This window comes from Cardiocondyla obscurior, linkage group LG08 (assembly GCF_019399895.1).
Source record: "Cardiocondyla obscurior isolate alpha-2009 linkage group LG08, Cobs3.1, whole genome shotgun sequence".
Taxonomy (NCBI): domain Eukaryota; kingdom Metazoa; phylum Arthropoda; class Insecta; order Hymenoptera; family Formicidae; genus Cardiocondyla; species Cardiocondyla obscurior.
Genome location: NC_091871.1, coordinates 981,425 through 1,003,799, shown reverse-complemented (window position 1 = coordinate 1,003,799; position 22,375 = coordinate 981,425). Strand labels below are relative to the sequence as shown.

Here is a 22,375-nt window from a genome sequence, read left to right as displayed (position 1 = left end):
TTCTTATTATTAATTTTAAAGGTACTTTTTTTATTTACAAATTTATATAATACATACACAATTATATACAAAAAAAATTACAAGATTTTTTTCACTGTCTAAAAAACATTAGCTTCTTTCATAGGTTCCGAAGTTAAGAATCTAGTGAAACTCAATTTGGATAAATCTATAGTCAGAAAACGATGATTCAGAATAAGCTCTGACATTGCACGACCTACCGCCGGTGCCTTCTGAATGCCATGCCCGCTAAAACCAGTCGCTATGAATATATGGTCGTGATAAGGATGTTGACCTATAATACCGTTTTCGTCAAAAGTATTGTATTCATAGAATCCAGCCCATGAAGACTTCACCTGATATATAAAGGTACATTGTCAAAAAAAAGAAAGTTAATATAATTTTAATACATTTAGGATGGAATACTCTATTTTTTTAACTTTATAATGCAATGATAAGTACCTTCAAGTTTTCAAATGTTGGTACTCTTTGAGCGAGTAAAGGCCACACTTTATTGTCGAAAAATTCATGATCAACGTCTAAATTTTCAATTGATGGCTCTTCGTCTGGTTCTGGTGATTTTCCACAAATATAGTTACCTCCTAAACCATCTCGTCTGAAAATTATTTCGTTCACATTTGATAAAAATTGCATTATAATCATTTTATTCGTTGATTTTTTATTAAAATTGCTTTAATATAAAGCGTCACCGCCGATTATTCGTCCGATCCGTGCGTCGAGTAAGTCGCGTAGTGAGATATAAGCAGTCGTGTACCACCAAAAAGTATTAGTATTTTTTAAATTCATATTTCGGCTGTTATTGCGAAAAAGTGTCCATTTATTATGGAACAACTTGTATGTATGTATATATATATATATATATATATATATATATATATATATATATATATATATAATATTTAGACTAATACCTAAAGTATGCACCACTGGGATCAATCACTAAAGGGGTATTTAAACCAGGTCCATCAGGACAATGGACACAATATACATATCTCTTTCTGTAAAAGAAAATTATACATTGATAATTATATGAATAAAAAAAAAAAAAATAAATGAAAATGTTTTTCTCAGTAATGCAATTACCGAGGTACAACTGGTAAAGGTACAGATAATAATCCTTCGCCTGTTCCGATATCAGCCAACTCGGCTACATCGCCACTAAATGCGCCTGCGGCAATAATACCTAAGGCAAACCGTATTGTTCTAATCTCACCATCATTTGTTTTTATCTAATAATAAACAATCTATATTAGATATTATTCTATAATTACGAATTATATATTTATATTATATTATATATTTATACTTGCATACTTACTACTACTTTATCTAATTTTTTGGCAGGATTCATGTCGCGATCACAGAACCCTGATAGTGATCTATACTGAAAAGCCTTGGCTTCAGCATTGATATATTGAGCACCCAAGTGAATAGCCTTTTTTTTGAAGGCACACAACAATGACCATGGATCAAACCATCCTTCTTTTTCTAATCCAAGACATCCTGCCGCAATCCCGTCAGTATTTATCCAAGGAAACGTGCGCTTGAGCTTATCTGGAGTGAGAACAATATTCTTTGCTCCCAAAGAATTTTGTAGTTCAGAATTCCGTGTTAAAGTCTCGGCACCCTCTTCGGTCGCCAGTACCAGGTAACCATAAGGATGAAAATTTACATCGATAGGGGGTTCATCAGGTATGCTTAAGTGCTCGTTGATATTTCGTAAAAATTCTGCACCATATAATGACATGTAAATATTTTCTTCAAGAGAGAATTGTTGACGCAAGCCACCTACCGAAAGAGTTGTGGAGGCTTTAGCATACTGAAATAATAATTAATTATTATGCGTTTTACTACTAATGGCACAATTTATTAAGAAAAAAAAAAAAAAATTTAAAGACATGCATATCGATGCCTACCGTAGGATCTTTCTCAATTACAACAACTTTGAATTCTTCTCTATGGACTTTCTGCTTTAACCAATATGCTATCGAGCTACCAATTGCACCACCACCGATAATAAGCACGTCGCATTGTTGAGGAATTATCTCGGGCCCTTTATACAACTTCTCAAAGTCGGAAAATTCTCTGTTAGGTGAAACAATACGTTTCAGTAGATTCCAATCTCGCTTCAAATGTTTCAGCATTCTTTGCCCTGAAGTGACGGTGTCAACGAATGTTTTATATTTCATACTGTCATCATTGCTCTTAATTTCTGAACTCTGTAAATTTAATTATAGACCTTTAGCTGATGTTTAATTAAAATTTTCTTATTTTACGTTTTCTACGTTGAATTCGATAAATAAAGATAATTCAAGTATGATTTGAATTTTTTTAAAACACGCGTATTTTATGTATTAAGAACTTATTTAATAAAGTTTTTATTTTTAGGGACATTCGAAACAGAGGCTTAGTTCGGCACCGAGTTTTCTTTGCTTGATCTGTATTTTGATCTAAGGTAAGCTTTCAACAAGATAAAAATGTCGAGAACAAAATTTGTTATATTTAAATTCACAAATCTTTAATCAGCGTTATATGTTAAGCCTATAACCTCAAATTACTTTGTGCTCATAGCTCACCTCTTTCCTGAAGGAGTTCGTGAATTGAGCCGCTGGTCGCTGTTTCAGCAAGTCAGCGGATAGCTGCACGCGTGTCGAATATCGCAACATTCTCGTCGGCTGCGTCTCGATTAATTAAACAATCTGAGGCAAAACCACTCTTTACCTTGCCTTACCACCGGCAAACATTCCTTTATCAAAAGCAATCACGGAAAAACACGTAAACACGAACACAGAATTATTGAATATTTATCAACGTCAAACTCGGTGGGTTATATTTGATTTTCTCTTTTTAACATCATTTTGATCTACGGAGATAAAAAAAAAAGAAATCTAGCCGTTTCTCGAGCTTCTGAAATGGATTAAATTGATAAAGAAAAGAAATGATCATCAATTTACGCATGCGTGTTTGTGCACGTGCTTTCAGCTGATAAGAGAGCTTTATTCTCGCGTTTATCTTTGAGAAATATGCTGTGTCAAAATGCAGATACAGATAACAGAGATGCATCGACTTTTAATTATTTGATTACAGATGTTTGATTTCTAATAACAATAACAGTATAATATTCGTAGAGAATAATTAGAGCAATTGGTCCTTCATTTCTTTCTAACTTGTTATGAAATGACGTGTTCATAGTTACAATTTGATAAGAAATCTACTTTCGTAATCTTTATCGCAGATATTAAATATAGAACAATTTTATTTTTGAGATAATTAAAAAATATAATACGTAAAATGTCACGCGTTTCATAATTGCTATGTCATGCTTGCAATCGACGATCCTTAATCTGAGTAAAAATTAAACTTTTTTTTTTTTTTGCACTTATCTAATATAATTTTTTTCGCTGCAGTAGAATTTCTATTTATCAGATATGTTGATAACTTTTGCAATATACTACTGTAAATTTTCATCAGTTATCTCTTTAGATAACGTTTTTTTTTTTATGGATCTTGTCTTTGGTAATTTTACAATTATTTATTCAAAGTTTATAAAATAGACTTATATATATATTTGCATTTTATTATAAAGATATAAAAAGTAATTTTTTCTAATTGATCGAGCAAGATCAATTTTAAGAAAAATAAATTATTTAATAATAAATTAAAAATTTATTATACGCATTAGCGTATGATTTTATTGTCTTATATTTTTGTGTTGGTGTTCAGTGTAAAGGTGTATACACTTAGCGAACGAATACTGAACGCATGCAGGAAACGCGATAATTATTGATTACGTATATTGTTTTTGTAATAATTTTTGTTCGTGAATGTTTGCGTTTTCTGTTTGTTCGCAGAGTATCCACGCCTTTATATATACATTAACATAATGCTATTAGTAAACTTTTGATAATTTAAAATATTTTAATTGTTTTATACGAAATATGATGTTATTATATTTTTTAGTACGTATTTATAATAATCAAATCAATTCTTATTATCTTGATCATCTATCATATTGCAAGGTATTAATACTAGCTTGGGTATTGTTCCAGGTGGTGCTATGAACTGTTGTGTAGTCTGCGGTAAGTTTTGACCGGAATACTGAATTTCAGCCTCTGTAATGAGTTTGCAAATGTGCATTTTGATATCCGCCTGTGCTTTGGGTGGTAATTTTTTCACTGTTTGCGCCATACTGTCGAAAAATAAGTCTATACTCTTACTCTCAGGTGCTAAGTAAGCTTGTTCGGTATTCTTTGCACTGTTCAGTCCTTTTATAGGCGTGGTTGATATGTTCGTAATTGGTAAATTTGTTAGGAAAATAGGATTAGTTACTCTATTTGTATTAAGTACACTTGCGTTTTTCTTAACGGGAGATTTCTTTGATACGTTGAAGTTAGATGATTTCGAGGGAGATGGATCAGTTTTCAATCGTTTTGAATGTGTTTTTCGATATTTTGATTGCACTTCAACATAATCATCCAACTGTTCTGTAAATTCTTCTTCAGTTGCAACATCTTCAGTGATAAACCGTTTATTTTTATCAAATGTTTCTATTGCATCAGATAGGAACATAACTGGATCAGCTGTTGTCTCTTCAAGAACTTCTAAGTATTCGGTATAATCTTCATTATTTCGATCTTCCAATTGTTCCAACAGTCCCTCAGCAGTCACTTCACCTGAGTTTATTTCCTCTATGTATTCCTTAGTCAATTCTATGCATTGTGGCTCATAATCCGTCTCATACCTACCAAAATATTCAGTTTAGAGAACAAAGCTGAAATAAAGCTTCAAAATTACCAAGTAGTTATTAATATTTACGGATATTTTATGAAGTTCAAATGGTCTTCAAAGATCCACTTTTTTCTTCTCACCCCTTCTTCTGTCTTATTTTTGCATTTTAAGATTCGACAATATGTATCCCTTAAATTCTTCCATTTCAGTCTAATCCAAGTAGCTGCATGAGACAACATTCAATAACGTTAAAACAAGGGAAAAAAAAAAAAAAAAAAAAAAAAAAAAAATATTAGACGTACCATCTAATCCGAGCTCATCTGCGATACGCTTCCAGACTTTCTGTTTAAACTCCTGCAACTTTACAGGCAGTCCCTTTACCTCGGTGCAGTAAAGCACTGGGTGTTGTTTAATTGCTTCTATGATGTTCAAGGAAATCTGATAGGAATCTGGTGGCACCGTCATCTCACACTAAAATCGTCCGTTCGACCTGAAAAATAAGACATTTTAATGTAGGTCCCTGTCGTCGTCTCGCTTGTTTTCGTATTGTGCGGATTCGGATTTTGTAATTGTTGACGTTATTGCGCGTGAAAATACATCGGAACGTTTCGATGCGAGTGCGTCGTTACGCGCCCCGATTGTGCACGCGGTCGTAACGTCGCTTAGTATGGACGAGGTGGAACGTCGAACTTGGCACGATATGCCAGGAATAGTCATACCTCGCAAATCAGCGAAAATCGCTCGACAACAAGGAGGGTTTATCAGTCAATAGTCGCCGACGAGGTTAAGACTGGTTCGCAGCAGCGGCACCGTGCACTTTCGTCGCGACTGGTCTGCTTTGGCGCTGCGCGCTTCCGTCGTTACTTTTCCGAACTTACATTTCCGGTGGCTCATTTCGTTGCACAAAATGGCAAGTAATAAACTTGGTTTTCGCCGCTACGCAGATTTTTTTCGTCTCGAGCGTCCCATCTCGCGAATAAACTACGGCATCTGCACTCGAGAAGGTAATATTCCCTTTGTAGATGATAAGTTATTGGAGGGAAGGAAAAATTTTCAAGTTTTCAGGCATTATTTTGTTTTTCATCATTGTTGAAGATCGGTTGCAACCGACTTTTTGCAAAGCTTTGCGCAACAAGACGCGACAAACGAATTCGATAGCATTTGAGATGGGCGAGTTGTTTTTTCAACTCGTCGATTTATTCGTCGCATTAAGCCCCGATGCGGCGAGATGTTCTAGTTATCAATGAACTGTATTAATTCGTTCTCATTTTACAGCACTGACGCTATCGAAGACGCTGTATTAATCATTCGTTAGACGAAAACGAAATGGATTTGGACTGAATTAAAAAAAACCAATTTTATGGCTGAGAATTTATTTAAAATAAAAGGTAATTCGATAATCTGTTCTACACAAATTCTATATTAAAAGTATGAATATTTATATTAAAAAATTATACTTATGTGTATGTTCTTTTGTACATGAATAAAGTAAAAAATGCGTTAATTATATCACAATTTAATGAATTGTTCAAATGCATATACCGACACTCGAGATATTTATTTTAGCAATCGACGATAATATCCATATTTTTCAGGTATCAGCGGATCGAATTTACTTGTGCAACAATTGTGGGAACTTTCCTGAAGATGGCAAACCTCATCAGCATCACCGAAACCGCGACGTCTAGGTAGCCCGATTTTCATCTCTGCACGCATATCGCTACGCTCAGATCGTTCAATTAAGATGATAATATCGTTTTAATAATATCGACCTGCGGGCTATTTATTTCCATTCGAGCAATCGGCCGATCTCTCTTGCATATAATTATGTACACTGAGAGGCAAATGCTCATATCTGCCTCTCAGGGTGCATATATATGTATAACTCGAGACTGCTGAATGAATTATATTATCTGTAAACTGCGAATGTGTTAATAATTATAATAAAAAAGTAATTGTTGCGAAAAAATGTAAGATCGAAATTGACCGGCTAGAAAAGTGTGTTGCACGATTTGCCGAATATCTGATTCGCATAAAACGTTTAGAGCAGACGGCAGCCTGGCGCTAATGAGATACCTGCCGGCTGAGATAACACGATGTGAATTGCGAAAGCTACGTAGTTTTTCCTCCGCGAAATTATATCGGTCGCTATTGTGATACAATTTGCTTGCGAAAAATATCTCGGATATTCGGCAACTACAACGGTATTTCTGTGCATCGTTACATTTCCTTTTTTTCTATTAAGAGAAATAGATACATTATTTTTTCGGAAAGTAGAGATTCTTAATACATTTTATTTTGATGTACCTAATATTTAATATATATGTATATATCCATTTCTTATTTACAGCGCGTTAATCTGCGTAAAAATGAAAAGCGAGCAGAGAACGGCGGAGTGGGGGTAACCGACAGTAGGTGGACTTCCTTATTCCCACTTCCGCCGGCCGAGCTACAGCACGTGGCTGAAAGACGTTCCGTTCTTACACGGAAGTGATTTGCGTGTTCGAAGGTGTGGAGATGTATCCCCCGGTGCAATTCGACCTCCCCGATGGATGCTCCGTACGCGGAGAGCACTGACGAAAAGTGTTTATCCCTTCAAGGTAACATCTATCCCCATTGTATATTCGCGTTTCTAGAATGATTGCCGTGATCCATGAATAATTAATTTCGGTTCTCTTTAACCGAGTTTCGAGCAAGCTGATCGGAGATAAATCTTTACTGGCGCTAACAACGTGTGCAAAAATTTCACGGCTAGTAGAAATATTCATAATACCGAAATTTAATCGTCTATCAGTTAAATCAGAGCTCGTCCGAAATGAGATTTAAACTACCGTGATATATCTACTTATTAAAATCTCGTTATGCATCGAAAGTTATAGTGAACATTATCAGAATGGATTGCTTTGTGCAATGAGGTGCGTAGCGGGCGGGGGGCGGGGTTGGGGGGTGGTGGGTAGAGAGCCAAGCGGCATACGTAGCTTGCGGCGTACGTGGCTCGCGGCGTACGTGGCTCGCGGTGCACGTCCTTGCGGAGTGTTTACGAGATCACCTTGACTGTGATGGTTGTTGATCGAGCATGCAATTAGTCGAATCTGTTACGCGTTGAAGTAAATTTACATTTACTGATCGTAAGTAGTTAGCTGAAGCGACTAAGCAAAACTTTTTCTGGTTCTGTTTCAGATAAGGATCGGGAAGAGAAATGAACGTGCCGTCGTCACCGATATTTAATTAATGAACCGTAGTTGGTTGGTTCGGATTTGCTCCACGAGTGCCGTGTAGTAATGTCGTGCGATTTTAATTTATTTGGATGTATCGCGTGAGTGACGTGTGTGGAAGAAAGATCCAACACAACATTCTGAGAGGAGGCGGAGGCTTAGGAGAAGCATCATGCTTCGGTGGAGCAACCTGGAGGTAAGCATTCTTTGAGACGTAGAAAAATTAATTTTTTTAAATACTGAGCGTTATTTTGAGCTTTTTTTTTATTTAATTTGTATATTTGTATGTTACAGTGTGGTCGTAGCTGCGAAGCTGTATTACTCCACCGCTGCGCATCAGATTGGTGAGTAACGAATCTCTACATCTACTCTTTAAAACAGGAAACGCGAGCGCGTTAAGCAAAATTAAAAAAAATTATGCAAATAGCATTAAGCACCCTCGCCGAAACGAGTTGCTTATATTTGTTTGTATTCTTCCGTTTAATTTCGGCTTTAACGTTTGAGTAAAATCGTGAAATAATTTATGAACGTTAAGCTGTTAAACGTTTCCCAAATATGTCAAAGCAATTTGGTTCGAAACGTTTTTCAATAACGCGGTATTGTTACGCAAATGGTAACGCTCAATGCACGTTGACATTTCGTGTTGGATGCATAATAGTATGCATATGTCTGCAATATCGTACGCATTTTTTTTTTCTCAACGTGTTCGTCCGTTCTTTCGTCGTTATGAAAAAAAGAGAGGTGCTCAACGCAACGGTTATTTTTTCGCTTCTCGAGGCTTATAGGTCCCAGTTCGATCGCGTTTCAGGCTCTTAAAAGGGTCGTCAAAATGCTAATTCCAAGCGGCGCGGAAATCTAGTTTAACACATGCCCAGCAGCGTTTAAAAGTTACGTAGTTTCGCCGTTGTTGCAGTGTCAGTTCTTCAGTAGTTCCACGTCCCCGAATGAGACCGGATTCTTGTTAGTTCTAGTTTTGTGCAGGCCGTCCCAACAGTATTTTAAAGATTGATCGACAAAAAAACATTTAAATCATAATGTATTTTAGAACGAGGAACAACAAAGAAAAATTATTTTAATGTTTAAAAATAGCACATTAACATCCATTAAAATTAATATTAAAATATTAACTTGATTTAAAAAGATATACAATAATTTCAATTTCTATTTAATTGAATTTATTAATACGATAATTATTTAAGATTTTTTAAATTTGTTAATTTGGGAATTACTTATATTAAAATATTAATATATTTAGTCAAATGAAATTACTGTTTTACTGCAATCTGTTAAAAGGGTTTTGTTTGTTTCTTTTGTACTTTTGTCACACATGCGGTTCTGCTTATGTAAAGGAAATTTTTTTTTTTACGAAAAATTTATCACATCGCGGAATAGAATCAATTTGTAAATATACATTTTGATCGCAAAACCGGAGTCTTCGATCGGCGTAGATTATTCATTGATAAGCGCTTAATACTCGTACAATATAGCGAATCTCGCGAACCGTATGCGGACGTGCATTCTCGCCGATTATTTTGCGGAGGCGACGGGAGGGAAAGAGAATGCGAGTAATAGGGACCGGCGCAACAAACGAATAACATACTTTGCCGTTCCCACTCGCTGAATGCTCGTAAATCCCGTATTCGTGTGAATCCCGTTCATAACAGAGAGTTTGCGATCGGTCTGTCTAAATTGGTACGAGAGCTATAACGCTCGTCGATCGCATGTTTCCTGTCTTTTTCCCTTTTCAACTCCTCTCCCCTTGCGGGCAGGTAAAAATAAGCGAAAAAAAGCAAGAAAAAAAAAAAAGAACGTGAAAAAAATTGCTCCGTAACTTTTGTAATGCGGGACATAATATCGTGGCAATTGCTTTTCCATGAAAGCGCGGGTGCGGCGCGCCGGCGAACAGGGCAATCGCGAAGCCGGTCGTGAAGGTATGCGGGGTGGGTAGCAGCATGCGAAACGCACGATCAAAGAAAAGTTGTAAATTCAGCCGCGAAATTAGCTTGACACTAATTTTACAACGGCGGCTGGTAGCCGAGCCATGGGCAAGGCTAAGAAGCCAGCCGGAAAAGATTGGCCCTTAAGGGGGTGGAGAAGATTCAGGGGGGAGGGAGAGAGAGAGAGAGAGGATAAGGCGACCTCGCGTGATACCTCATACCGACTTCGCGTGTCGAAGTCTGATTTGCTTTGTTGAATCAAGTGTACACGAGGGGTATAGAAGGGGTACGCCTCGTAAAAGGCGAGGAGAACGAGATAGTGCGCAATCCCTCCTCCTTTCCATCATTTTCGTCGGCAATTAGACCGCCGATGGAACTCGTCCATCCGACTTGTCAGTCTCTGTTTCAGGCCCTCTCTGTTTCTCTTACCTTCTCCGTACCGTCGTTCCGCGAAAGGTATTTTAAACTGACGTTATCGCAGGCCGACACATATCACCTGCATCTTTATTTAACTCGCTTCCTTCTCTCCCTTTTGATTGAACGAATTGTCGGAGTGTCATTAATTACCTACGCAGAAACTGGTAGCAGACTGAAAGTCACGATGTGTCGTGATAAGAATTTCACGTAGATATTCCAAGATCGTTTAAATTCTATCAATTGTTCGGACATTCTTTGTATTAATGTAGACTCCGCGCAATGGATGATTTTAGATAACTCTATTTTGTATTTCGATGGCATGCTTATTAACGCCGTAAATTGTAACGTAGCGAGAAAGATGTTCGACAGCGGGTTTAAACTTAATGACTAATATACTCGAAGGTGTAATTTTGGTCGACGAATTTTGCGGTCGATAAATAAAGATTTATCGAACAGCAGCGACCACGCGGACCGAGTAGAGACGATAGGTTCGGAAATTATATCGTTTTGTGGCCTGTTCAATGGAGCTTGAATGAAAATAATGATACAGAAACGTTAGCTGCATTTATTTTTGAATTCTAATCTAGAGGTGATTTGCTGCGCGGTCGTCTTTATCTTTGCGAAAGGTGGATTAATCAGAACTCTTCTGAATCTCGTTTATATCTACGTAGCAATAATCGAGGGAATTCTGTCGCGTAATAATAACGCGATTTTTAACTTAGATTATATCTGTTGCTCTCTACAAGAAAGATAGATATCTTCTTCGCATAAATCAGCTTGTAGAGCGCTGAGTCCGCGTGGCAATTAATTATAGAAGTGCCATGCAGCCGTCATATCTGGGTTGCCGGTTCAGGGCCGGTTCGGTCTCACGGACATGCGGTTTTGATATCTCTCAAACATTTCGTCAGACAGTGAATGTGTGTTTTGCGTATATGAGCGTGCACGCGAACGTGTACGAGGGTCTCTCTGTGTGCTTGTACCGTGGCAAGTGGCATCTACATGGATTCCCTTTCGCATTACGCTCGGCATTTCTGCTCATCGTACTGGAAACAGTATAGTCTGGCTGCCTCTATCGCGGATTCTGTACCCCTTCTTCTCCCTCGCATGCATACGCGCACACACGGTTCCTCCTTCGCTTTCTCGGCAGATAAGTGGAAAGCCAGGACGACGTAGGTCGAAGTTTTGGTGGATTTACAGAATTTCAAATTCGTACCGGCGTAAGCGGATCTGGCCTCTCTCTGGTCAAACGGGTAAAGGTCGACCTTGTCGCGGGCGGGTAGTCAGCTTTTGCGGCACGAGACGGGGACGCTGATGGTCCTCTTCCACCGCACAGGGAGAAAATACCAACGATGGGACGAGGAGGATGGAAGTGAACCCAACATTTGCCGCAGACTACGGCTGATGAACCACCTGGTGGACGCGAGCGCGCTTCGAAGAGTCGGAAAGCAAAGTTCCACCAACATACATTCTCGTATCTATTCGCCTAGTTTCCGTCTCTATCGCTCTCACCTTCATCAGCCCGCTTTAACCCTCCGCGCTTTCCGGCGTCCCTTGGTCGTCTTCGTCGTACGTTTCATCCCTTAATGCTTTTAACGCTGGACCTCGGCGCAGTTAGTATGTAACGATCCAAATAATGGACCGCGCGCCGGGAATTTGTCAATGTCCGAGCGGCTTCGAGACGCATCGTGACGCGTTTGCACCTTCATACGTTTTTCGTGGGTCCCCCCAGTGCAAAGTTTGGCCCATTAAGAGGAGAACGAAACTATTCGATGCTGCGGTAATTGCGCACGGACGATTATTCCTTTCGCTTTATTTGGATCTCGCGATTAGATCTCGTAATTTGTATTTCCCTCGTTTTTTTTGTATCTCGTATATTTCCTACGCAATATCAAATTTTGGAAATAAAGAAAAAAAAAAATGATAATAAATTATCTAACTTTCATTTCACAGCTATCTGCACGAGTGACGATAGGTGAATGATGAGCACGAGTAAATTCAACGTACCGATCACGTGCAAGCACAACGTGCTACATGGCGCGTAAAAAATATATTTTAAAACCGCGTTTCAAATATATTTTTGCTATTAAAAAAGAAAAAAAAAAAAATAGCGTGCAGTACAAAATAATACGAAACATATATTTTGCATAATTGTTTATTTAAATTAATTGAAGCGATGTAGAACGAGTATCATTTAATCCGTTTCCAAGATTTGAATAATAATTGTAGATACGAGATACTCAAATAATATTGCAATGCATCTTACGCCGATCGTAGAACGTAACAACGTAAAGAAAAATTGAAACGCCACGTAACTGGCGTTAAAAAACGTAACGCAATTATAAATCTTTCCGATATCGCGCCTTTTTGAATATCGTCGCTAATTTCAATTAACCGTAGTATAGAAAAAAAAAAAAAAAGAAAGAAAAAAAATAAGGACAAACACAGTTTCCCGTGCACGTAAGCGGTATAACGAAGCAACGGTCGATTAATCATAAATTCGGCACGGTTCTCGTCTCCTTTCTCCATTAATCTTTGACAAAAAAAAAAAAAAAAAAAAAAAAAATGAATAAAAAATGGGACACACAATCGCCTCGTGTTTGGTGCTACCGGTAACGTTTCGCGAATAACATTGCGCGAAAACAAGCGTTTCGTTCATTCGCGGGCAGAACGTGCGGCATACAGAATTAGTATTCAAAGCCCTGATAATATCGAGCTTAACGAGACTTCTATATCAGGAAACCCGCGAGGTATTGATTTTACAAAGTCGCCGAGGCAAGCCACGCCGACGGCACACCGTTCATCGGCGAATTAGCATCGATGAACTTTTCTGAACCCCGGAGTTGAGTCTCTCTTTCTCTCTCTCTTTCTCCCTTTCTCTCTCTTTTCGTACCTCTCTTCCTTCGAATATACACGATCGCTTAAGTAGATGGAACGAATTGCAAATAACTATCGGCGCGATGGCGGGCATTCCGTCCGAATGGCGTAATTACGGCTTTGCGATCCGCATAGATTCGCCGCGGTAATCACGGATTTTTGCGCGACGCATAAAAGAGATTTGAAAACTCGTTCGGGTGGAGGCGAGCCACCCCTCCGTAGAGAGAAAAGGTTCGATTGCAGGAAGAACTCCGAGGTAGTTTCGCGCGAGTTTTACGTAATGCGATGAGCGGGCGAGTGTGTGTTGCGGTAACTTCGGGGAAACACTGGAGTCCGCTTTGATGCTCTTTGAAGAGTTCAAATCGCTACGCTGTAAGACCGAAGGGAGTGAGTTAAAGGGCGCTTGGGTTCGCCGTACATGCAAATTTCCCTAAAGATCTACAAAGGCCAATCGATGTACTTATCCCTTCTCGGGATATTGGTCGTCGTAGTAACTCTCAAGTGCTGCCTTCTTAAAAAATTATCGCGAATTCCGTACATGTCGCGACATCGTGCGTAATACGATAGAGAAATGGTATCTCATTTCTTCGTTGAAATAAGAATTTATATTTATCAAAAGAAAAGAAAAAGAAAAAGAAAAAAAAAATGAAAAGGACAAAGCCATGAGCACCTCCGGGATGATTTCCTACGTCACGTTACGTTCTCACGTAGTATAGAATACGCGTCCCAGCAGACGACTTCGTATCCCTCATAATCAGTACCGCTCGCTAGAGTTATGGCAGCTCCGTGCCGCACGCACATAATTTATTCGCGCACTCTTGTTTTAGGCGCACTCTATAAACACCGTTTAACGTCACCGCATTTTTCTCCCCGTCGTGCCGCATAATAAGTTAATAAGCCGAGCCGCGACGATGTGAACACTCCTGATAACATTCCAAATCGATTTCGCGCAGTTAATCGCTCGGTAATAATTTACGACGGCCGAGGATCATCAGCGCTGCATTTCCGAAATAAATTTTCCAGCAAGACTTCTCGGTCGTGTAATTATTTGATTGAATAGCAATTACGAAGTAATGTCTCGATCTTAAAAAAAATTTTTTGTTTTTTTTTTCTCTCTTTTAAATAAATATTACCACGTGCCGGGGGCACTGGCTCTGCAAAAATATCATAATCGCGTGTCGGAAATATTTTTAACGTTAATAGGATATCATTATTCTTTAGCCTGTGTGCTCCATAAAAATCTATAGAGATAAAATATTCCCGCGGGTATGCTTATGTAAGAATAAGTTACTATCCATAAATTTAGCCTTGCTCGCTGGATTAACTCGTTACCCCTGATGTGATAGACGTTACCTTATATTTATAGAAATGATCTTACATATCCGGTAGAGAAACGTCGAGTTCGCAAGATTCACCGGTCGTGAATACACGGCGGTGCGCACAGGATTCTACTTATCAATCTAGGATTAGTCTGCACCCTTGCACACAGGTTATCCCGAGGTAATGCTCTCGTAATGAACGTTACTCATCAGCATGCAGCGGTATTATCCTGGTAGGAATATCGCGGGCCATTAATATCTGCTTCCCGATACGCGGATTATACCAGTTAACTATTAAAACGTGTTTGCATAATGGCGGCGTGTGTGTATGTGTGTGCAAACGTGAACCACTAGCGTTAGACGCTTTTTTTTTTTTTTTTTTTTTTTTTTTAATTTTAACGAAATGTGTAGCTTAATTAATTCTCTAGCAGATTATAATGTCGAGCTGAATCGAAGCGATATTGAATCGAAGCGATGCTGAATCGACGCAGCTGTTGCTTTGCGCGTCATCGGGTTTACTCTTTCGATGATTTCTATTTCTATTCAATGACCTGCCGGGGCTGGTCTTTGATCTTCGACCAACGTACATTCTTCCCGCACGTCACATTCACTTATAAATGTTATATTTGAAGCACCGACCCTTGCTACTAACGAGGGCGGCTTGTGAATGAGCCCACGAGGATGCCCGCGTGTCGAGTACATTCAATCATTTCGCTCGTGTGAATTTTTACATCGCGGCCGTAATCACAAATCCGTCGCACACGCGTGGGACTTGCGACCGGTCTGGTCAGATGCTATTATTGCCATAGAGGTAGTCCATAGAGAAACTAAATTCTTCGATGAAAGGCGACCTTTGTGCTATTATTACTTTTTATTCTCCCTTTTTATAAGGCTCCCAGCGGAGAGTTAGCTCTTGCTTAATTTAACTTTGGGATCTGGGGAGGATCCAGGACTCGTCTCGCTATGATTGGTTCGGACATCCAATTGAGCTTGATTTTTCTATAGCGTTACCGGCCAAAGTTTCGGGACGGATGTAGGAAACGCGTGTCCGCAATCGGAGAATTAATCAATTTGTAGTTACAGACGAAAAATTCGGTGCGAGATTTAATAACGGTAACATGCAGATTTTATTATGCTGCCTGTGCGCGTATACGTTTTTATACAATATATACGTATATACTACACATTACAGCGCGCGCGGTATTTATTCTTGCTCCTTTCTACGTTAAAGAAAACTCCTTTTCATTTAATAAATCTCGATAATAAGCTACGGTTGTACGTACATATTTTACCCGGTACTTTAAACGCTTTTCGTTTCGCGTCTGTCTGCAATCTGTTAACTAACTTTTCCTTTCGAGCGTAGGGACGCATCTCGCATACATAAATCCGGGCCACATATCACATCAATCAGGGTGAATGGAGGGTGTAGACGACGCCAACGTGCATACACACATACACACAGACTCGCGTGCACACGATCGGCTTTCATTCACGTATCCACCACGCTCCCGCGAAGTCTTACCCTAGCGTAATCTCAAATGTGCCTAGACAGTAGATGTCGTACGCGCGTAATATATATATATATATATATATATAATACATAGAACCGCGTTCGGTGACTGAGCTCCCACGTGCAACTATTATATCGAGTGGACTGGCTATTATTAGTATACAACTCGCCATAGGAAGATAGAACAACGCGAGCGTGGACGGCTTCATTTTAAGTGGGATGCGCTTTGGTTAGAGGGGTGCATCCATCGATCATGCGTTCTGCTCGCAACTCACTTTTTACAGCCGCGATTAATAATAACTCCTCCCCGATGTCATCCCGGTGACGACACATTAAACTGTCAATCAGCGGGTCGATTTTTTTTTTTTTCCCCTTTTCAGACCGTCTCCCACCGTTCGACGTGACGCACAATTCGCGTCTCGCCAGAAATAAAATTTATTGCGATCGATTTCTACTAATCTCACCAATTCGAGCCCTCGCCTGGCCGTGCGCACTTCGGTGTGTAACGCCGCGAAAAGTTATAGCTCTTATCTCTTATCGAAGCATGATGTATGGCCGGTCATATGTTGCGCGCGTTTATAATATAGTTTAACCGTATAATATCACCGCGAGCGCGCTTCGCGCGCAGCGACCGAGAGGAAACTAGCATAAAATTGGCATTACATCGCTATACCACCGTCGCTTAATTTTTTAACATCATTCCTGCATTTCGTTATATTTAATTACGCTCAATGTTCGTTAAATTATCGCGCGCAGTCATTTATATTTCATACAGGTAGAAGGATCTAAATTTCGAATTAAAAATTATAGTTTTCCGCGGACTCTCCGTAAACTTATCTCCATTGAAAAATACGTGAAATCTTGCGCGAGAGACATCCGCTTGCGGTTCGACTCACGAAGTGACATATTTTCCAAAGAAATATTCTTTATGCACGTTTAAACGCGTATATACAAACGCGCTTAGAAATCGCGGTGTGTATTCGCATGAGAGCGCGACATATTGATTGTGATTGAACCACGACGCGGTTCAACTGCTTTGCGCCGCGACTGGACAAGCACGAGGCAGATGAAAACGTGAATACAACAAAATGAAGGGAGAATTTAGCTGGCGGTGCGGATTGGATGACAAAAATAACAGCCAGGGCTTTCCCTTTTGACACGCGTGGTGGTAAATATACTCGGCGGATACGCATACATGCATAAACCCTCCCGCACGATATTGTCTCAAAATGGGAATGCAATTTCATATAACGTTCGATTTAATAAGCCACGCCGAGTGAAGAACGGCATTAATGTTGACATAGGAGAAAAGGGTTAATATTAATTTTGCAATTTTAGAAATTAATGCTCTCAAATGTAGAGGAATTTCCGTGGGAAAAATTTTATTTGACATTCTCAACATTTTTTTTTTTTTACGCGAAATGATCGTCCACCCGATCAGTTACGGGATGTCATGTAGATCGAATTCGAAATATCCTGAATGTCTGAATTTGCTTTGCGTTTCATATTTTTTTCCGCGGTCTCCGATAGGAGACGGTACACGATAACGCAATTAAAGGAACAGCGTGCAGATAAAATAATAAAAGATCGCAACGTGGTACGCTCGGAGAGGACAGAACGGCGGACAATATTTTACGACTGATACTCTGCGAATAACCGGCACTCGCGATTGTAACATAAAAAATCGGTCGGGCCGATTTAGAGGTTCGGAACCGACTATAAGCGCGATTGCGGAGCTGTAATCAAGTTCGGATGGGTCGCACTGATTGACAATTTTCCGCCACCCCCCTTCTCCTGATCAATTCCTATGTCACTACTGCACTATGATTTCGCGGATATATCGTTCTCAAATCAGGCTCCAAACCAATAGTCGATAATTTATATGTTATTTTTTTTTTTACGAAGCAATTGCCTATAAATGCACGGTATTTAATAAAAAAAAAAATTTTTTTTTTTTTTTGAAAATAAAAACCCATCTAAAAATAAATCCTTTTTTTTCTCGAAGAAGGGACGCGTAACGCCCGTTAATTGATGAGTTGGTTTTGTGATAGGAAATATCGGCTGTCGCATTCGTATGCTGGATTAAAAAGTTGAGATATCGGTGTGAATGATTACCAATTAGCGAGCGGATAGGTTGCTCGCACCGACAGGCAGATTGGTAAATGGATCTGGTTTGGACGCGTCTTTAATAGAGTCAAGAACCGTTCGCGAGACAGAGAAAAAGAGAGAGCGAACGGCCGCAGAAAAAAAAATGAACTATACCATTCGCAAATTGGAATATTTTCTAGTATTCGTCGCGCGAGCAACGATTTTCGCTTTCCATTCATTTGGCTCTTTGTGCTCTAGGGAACTTCAAGTACGATCGATTCAAATAACGTCGATGATTGTTCTTTTAACATGAGGGTGGGAAAAGGCACGGGGGGTGTTTTTTAGCTAATTAAATTTTTACCCTATTTACGGTTGATCTTCAAAAGAACAGTTAATATATCTTGCGTTCTTGTAACATGTATATCATCTTCTTGCGTTCATTGTTTTACAAATTGACAACGACCTCGTTTCAACCTCTCGAATTTTGCCATCTTAAGCAGACGACGTGCGCATTCCGCCGACAATAGCGAGTAACAATGGGTGGTCGGATTAAAATGCAAATTAGTCTGTAAGTCAGGACATTATATAATTGTTAGCTGTGCCGGCTCTGAGGTTATTGTCACGGCATAAACTTTCAAGATTTAAGGTGTCAGCGAGCGGTATCCAAATGCTATACGCCCGTACTTAAAAGATTACATACATACATACAGATCCTCGGCATTGTGAACGTCCGTCGGTCGCCTTCTTTTTCGCGAAGACCCCCAATTGTAAGCTACGTCTATTTCAATTTATGAAAAAAAAGTTTTAATCAATTAAAAAAAAAAAAATTATTATCCAACTGTGCAGAAGTTGTAAGATAAATGTTACACTACATATATTATATCTATAGAATTTTTATACTTATTGCTATTTTTAAACGTGATTTATTTTATTCTAGTCCCTTGATTAATTTCGTGGAACGAATATTTAAGCTAAATATTGCAGAAACACGTTATTTTACAGAAACGCGCCGTTGAAGCTTTAATGTTCATTATTCTTTTTTTTTTTTTTTTTTGAGTGCCAGGAAAAAAAAGCTTAGGGCCACCTGTCTCATTCGATTCGCGCGAGTCCATTATCCTGCATATTACCACCCACAAGTAATTAACATAAAAGCGATAACTTGCGAGTGCTGTAGAACATGATGACAGCCGGTGCTTTTATTAGAGGAAGCGGCTTTCCTATCTCAAAAAAGCCATGTTAGATTAAATTGAATTTATTGTTGCCATTTTTTTTCGCGATGCTGATTCGTTCTTTCGGCTGGCTCATTTCGTACCGCCAGAATAAACGTCAGGTTAAATGTTATTGGTTCGTAAGTTATAATAATTATATACAATAAATATATACATAATAATTATTATTTTTCGCTCTCTGTAATGTCTAGTATATTAAAAAAAGTCGCTTAAAGGAATTTGCAAAAAAAAAAAAAAATTCTCATTAATTACAAACGTTTCATTTTTTTATTCCATTTCAATATATTATATATATTTCTCGATATTAAAGTAATATATCAACTTCTTAATTGCGCGGAAGCTTCTATTGCAGTTGCTTTTATACGATATTACGGAACTCCGAGAAAACGTACGTGTAATTAATGTAACACTGCATATGTAATTTTTTAATCAATTATGCAACTAGGTGTCGGTGTTACGTTACTACATATGGAAATAATCGATAATAATCATTGCCTTCGTGTCATCATGTCGTTATAACGATGCTGCTGTTTGCGTACGCATATTAAATTACTTGCCGAGTATATCAGAGGTCAGTATGCCGATGCTTCTGATATATCGCCAGTTATGTGCTTGTCACTTACGGCTCCCGAGTTAATCGTAAAAGCTATAAGCACTCGCGCTTGTCGAGAGATGCGCCCGTACTTAATATACCACTAATTATATATTAACGTACTTTGCTGCATATGTAAGCTCTGAATATTTACGAGAAAGAAAGAGAAAAAAAAAGTTCCTTCGTTAAATCGTATATACGGTTACGTCCATTGTGATAACAGTATTCTATGATTTCAACAAAACGTGCTTTTTCGCTACAACACTGTAGTGACGATCGAACCTCATCGCGTAGTGTTTAACGAGCTTCAGTTTCGATTACACTTTGCAACTCGACAAACATCTCATATACCGCGCTTATTTTTCGACTTATTGTCGACGTCGGACATGCGGCTGTTTTATATCGTAATTGCTTTGCGTACGTATACAAACTGTTCACTCTGAAGTACAACTATAAATATATATATAATATATATTAAAAAAGAAAAAAAACAATTTTTTTTTTTACATACAAACGCACATAAAGAACTCTTGAATATAATTATTGCATGCATATAAAAGTAATTGAATGATAGTATTGCAATTTTAATGGCATTTCTACAAGAGGCAACTTGCTATAATTACCGCATGTGCACAGTGCCTGTTTTTGCGATGGGTGTCGAGGATGTAGCTTGCAATTGCGAGCACTGTGACGAGGAAAGAGTGATCAGTTTGGAAAAACAGGCGACTACTCAGGCCACGTACAAGAAGGACAGTAATAATGATGGTAATCGGATAATTTGTGCTAGAGATCGGAGTTTTAACGATCGCACATTCCCGAACGTTTGTTACATGGTATGTTACAATCGTTGTACGAGATACCGAATAGTGGAAGTTAAAGAAAACGATATTAAAAAGCACGTCGTGGTTGCATACAGACCAAGTAAGCATTAATAATTATAGGAATTTACTCCGTATTTCTTAAATTAAATGTTGGAATAAATTTTATTTAATTAAAAAATTTTAGTTACATTTGTTATAACTTGTTATCTAAAATTTTTTAAGAATTTATTATTAATAGCTGTACTTTTTATTCAGCTTATTATAAAGTAAGAGATGGAGCGTGCTGAAAAAGAAGAGAGTATAACGCTTTTACGCAAATTGTAATCCGAAAGCTTCACACGTAAGATTAAAAGAGTTTGAACAGTTAGGTTCTCAAAGTTTCAAATTATTTAATATACGAAATATTAATATAAATATTAATACGGACAAATGTATATTTCAATAACTTTACCTTCCATCTTTCTCCTCAACTTTATATTCTACTTATTTTAATTTACTCTTCGTGTAAGATAGGTCCATGTAACAAAATGTTACTTTATTTAATGAAACTATTGAATGAACACCGTAGGTACATAGTCAATAAGTAATCGCGCACCGTGGTTATCATTATTGAAGCCGCGCTGTAAGAATTTAATCGCAGTCTGACAAAGTATCGATTCGATAATTGTAAATGTATCGCGTATCGTGGTTTCATTATTTTCGCCGTCGTTTTCGCTATTATCTCGGTCTCGCTGTCCCGCCAGTCGTGAATTATGTTAAGCGACGAACGAGATTCGAATCTCCACTTGCTCTTCGAGCTTTTTTTTTTTTTGGTTGCGTTTGGCGGGTTTAGCAATCGGGAAATCGCCATGCGTAAAAGATCAGACGTAGCGGAGCGCAAATAATACTCTCCAATTAAGAGAGGGGAACCATGTGAAGGCTTGAAGGGTGAAATAGAGAGGGTGTGTGTCGGGCGTTTCCGTATGTCCGATGCTAGAAATGCGCAGAAAGTTAACAGTTGAGCTTCGGGCTGGTTTCGGTGTTGGCTGATGCGAGGAGGCGAAGCAGGAGAAGCTGTGGAGGAGGAGAGGGACGCGAGGTAACCCGCGGGACGAAGGAAAGGAATTAACCAGACGCGGAGTCCTCTCGCAAATTGAGTTGCACGAAGCCGGAATTTAAACATTCAAATTAACCTATTTAGCAAGTCAAAGAGGCTAATGTGTGCGCGCCGGTTCCGCATGCCCCGCAGATCCTAATATTCAATCGATATTGCCTTGTATCTTGCCCATCGACCGCAGGCCGGTCACGGTTTTGTTTTTTTTTTTTTTTTTTTAGTTCCCCCTTTATATCGATAGCTGTTCGATTTGCGACCAGAAACGCGCCCCATACCTCCCCTTGCTACGGAAGCGGTTGCACTAGAGATATGGAGCTTTTTTTTTTTTTTATTCTTTTTTTCTCTCCCTGCCTGTTTTTTTTTTTTTCCATGCAATTGATGCAATATTCGTGAGAGTGAATAAGAAGCGGGGTCGTAATATTTATTGCACGAGCCGTGCTGCTTTGTAACGCCGGTTCGTCGTGGTGATGTTTTCAAACATTCCAATTAATTCTTCTCTCGAAGCGAGTATCGTTATTTTACGCGAGATAAACG

The 22,375-nt window shown here is 38.7% G+C and overlaps 4 protein-coding genes and 1 long non-coding RNA gene across 5 annotated transcripts in view; 3 read left to right on the top strand and 2 right to left on the bottom strand.

Moving 5' to 3' along the window:
* Window positions 1-2,737, bottom strand: LOC139105146 (FAD-dependent oxidoreductase domain-containing protein 1). The gene is made up of 7 exons (XM_070661086.1): window positions 2,595-2,737; window positions 1,935-2,237; window positions 1,337-1,837; window positions 1,102-1,247; window positions 930-1,016; window positions 460-613; window positions 1-353 (listed from the first exon to the last, which is right to left on the bottom strand). Exons 1-7 carry the CDS (start codon window positions 2,682-2,684, stop codon window positions 99-101), a joined length of 1,536 nt encoding a protein of 511 aa, XP_070517187.1. The 5' UTR covers window positions 2,685-2,737; the 3' UTR covers window positions 1-98.
* On the top strand, window positions 1,984-2,722 carry LOC139105151 (uncharacterized). The gene is made up of 3 exons (XR_011546135.1): window positions 1,984-2,110; window positions 2,407-2,473; window positions 2,590-2,722. It is a non-coding gene; the product is annotated as an uncharacterized lncRNA (long non-coding RNA).
* Window positions 2,738-3,676: 939 nt separating the features above from the next.
* Window positions 3,677-5,575, bottom strand: LOC139105147 (uncharacterized). The gene is made up of 4 exons (XM_070661087.1): window positions 5,466-5,575; window positions 5,049-5,236; window positions 4,834-4,969; window positions 3,677-4,759 (listed from the first exon to the last, which is right to left on the bottom strand). Exons 2-4 carry the CDS (start codon window positions 5,209-5,211, stop codon window positions 4,000-4,002), a joined length of 1,059 nt encoding a protein of 352 aa, XP_070517188.1. The 5' UTR covers window positions 5,212-5,236; window positions 5,466-5,575; the 3' UTR covers window positions 3,677-3,999.
* Window positions 5,576-7,118: 1,543 nt separating this feature from the next.
* LOC139105245 (neurotrimin) overlaps window positions 7,119-22,375 on the top strand; it is a 170,247-nt gene continuing 154,990 nt past the window's right edge. The window contains exons 1-3 of the mRNA XM_070661250.1: window positions 7,119-7,346; window positions 7,927-8,157; window positions 8,256-8,305. The gene's annotated coding sequence lies outside the window, so the exon portion shown is untranslated. The remainder of the gene's footprint in view (window positions 7,347-7,926; window positions 8,158-8,255; window positions 8,306-22,375) is intronic.
* On the top strand, window positions 20,185-21,178 carry LOC139105246 (uncharacterized). Its single transcript, XM_070661253.1, has 3 exons — window positions 20,185-20,344; window positions 20,564-20,848; window positions 21,004-21,178. The coding sequence occupies exons 1-3, from the start codon at window positions 20,314-20,316 to the stop codon at window positions 21,033-21,035; spliced, it is 348 nt and encodes a 115-aa protein (XP_070517354.1). The 5' UTR covers window positions 20,185-20,313; the 3' UTR covers window positions 21,036-21,178.

Coding starts and splice junctions, on each gene's coding strand:
- LOC139105146 (XM_070661086.1), bottom strand. CDS start 2,684: ATGTTGCGATATTCGACACGCGTGCAGCTATCCGCTGACTTGCTGAAA. Junction 1,248..1,336: donor AAAAATTAGATAAAGTAGTA/GTAAGTATGCAA, acceptor GTTTATTATTAG/ATAAAAACAAATGATGGTGA. Junction 354..459: donor CAACATTTGAAAACTTGAAG/GTACTTATCATT, acceptor TTTATATATCAG/GTGAAGTCTTCATGGGCTGG.
- LOC139105147 (XM_070661087.1), bottom strand. CDS start 5,211: ATGACGGTGCCACCAGATTCCTATCAGATTTCCTTGAACATCATAGAA. Junction 4,970..5,048: donor AGATGAGCTCGGATTAGATG/GTACGTCTAATA, acceptor TGTCTCATGCAG/CTACTTGGATTAGACTGAAA. Junction 4,760..4,833: donor TTGAACTTCATAAAATATCC/GTAAATATTAAT, acceptor ATATTTTGGTAG/GTATGAGACGGATTATGAGC.
- LOC139105246 (XM_070661253.1), top strand. CDS start 20,314: ATGCGGCTGTTTTATATCGTAATTGCTTTGC. Junction 20,345..20,563: donor TTATATCGTAATTGCTTTGC/GTACGTATACAA, acceptor GCATGTGCACAG/TGCCTGTTTTTGCGATGGGT. Junction 20,849..21,003: donor CGTGGTTGCATACAGACCAA/GTAAGCATTAAT, acceptor CTTTTTATTCAG/CTTATTATAAAGTAAGAGAT.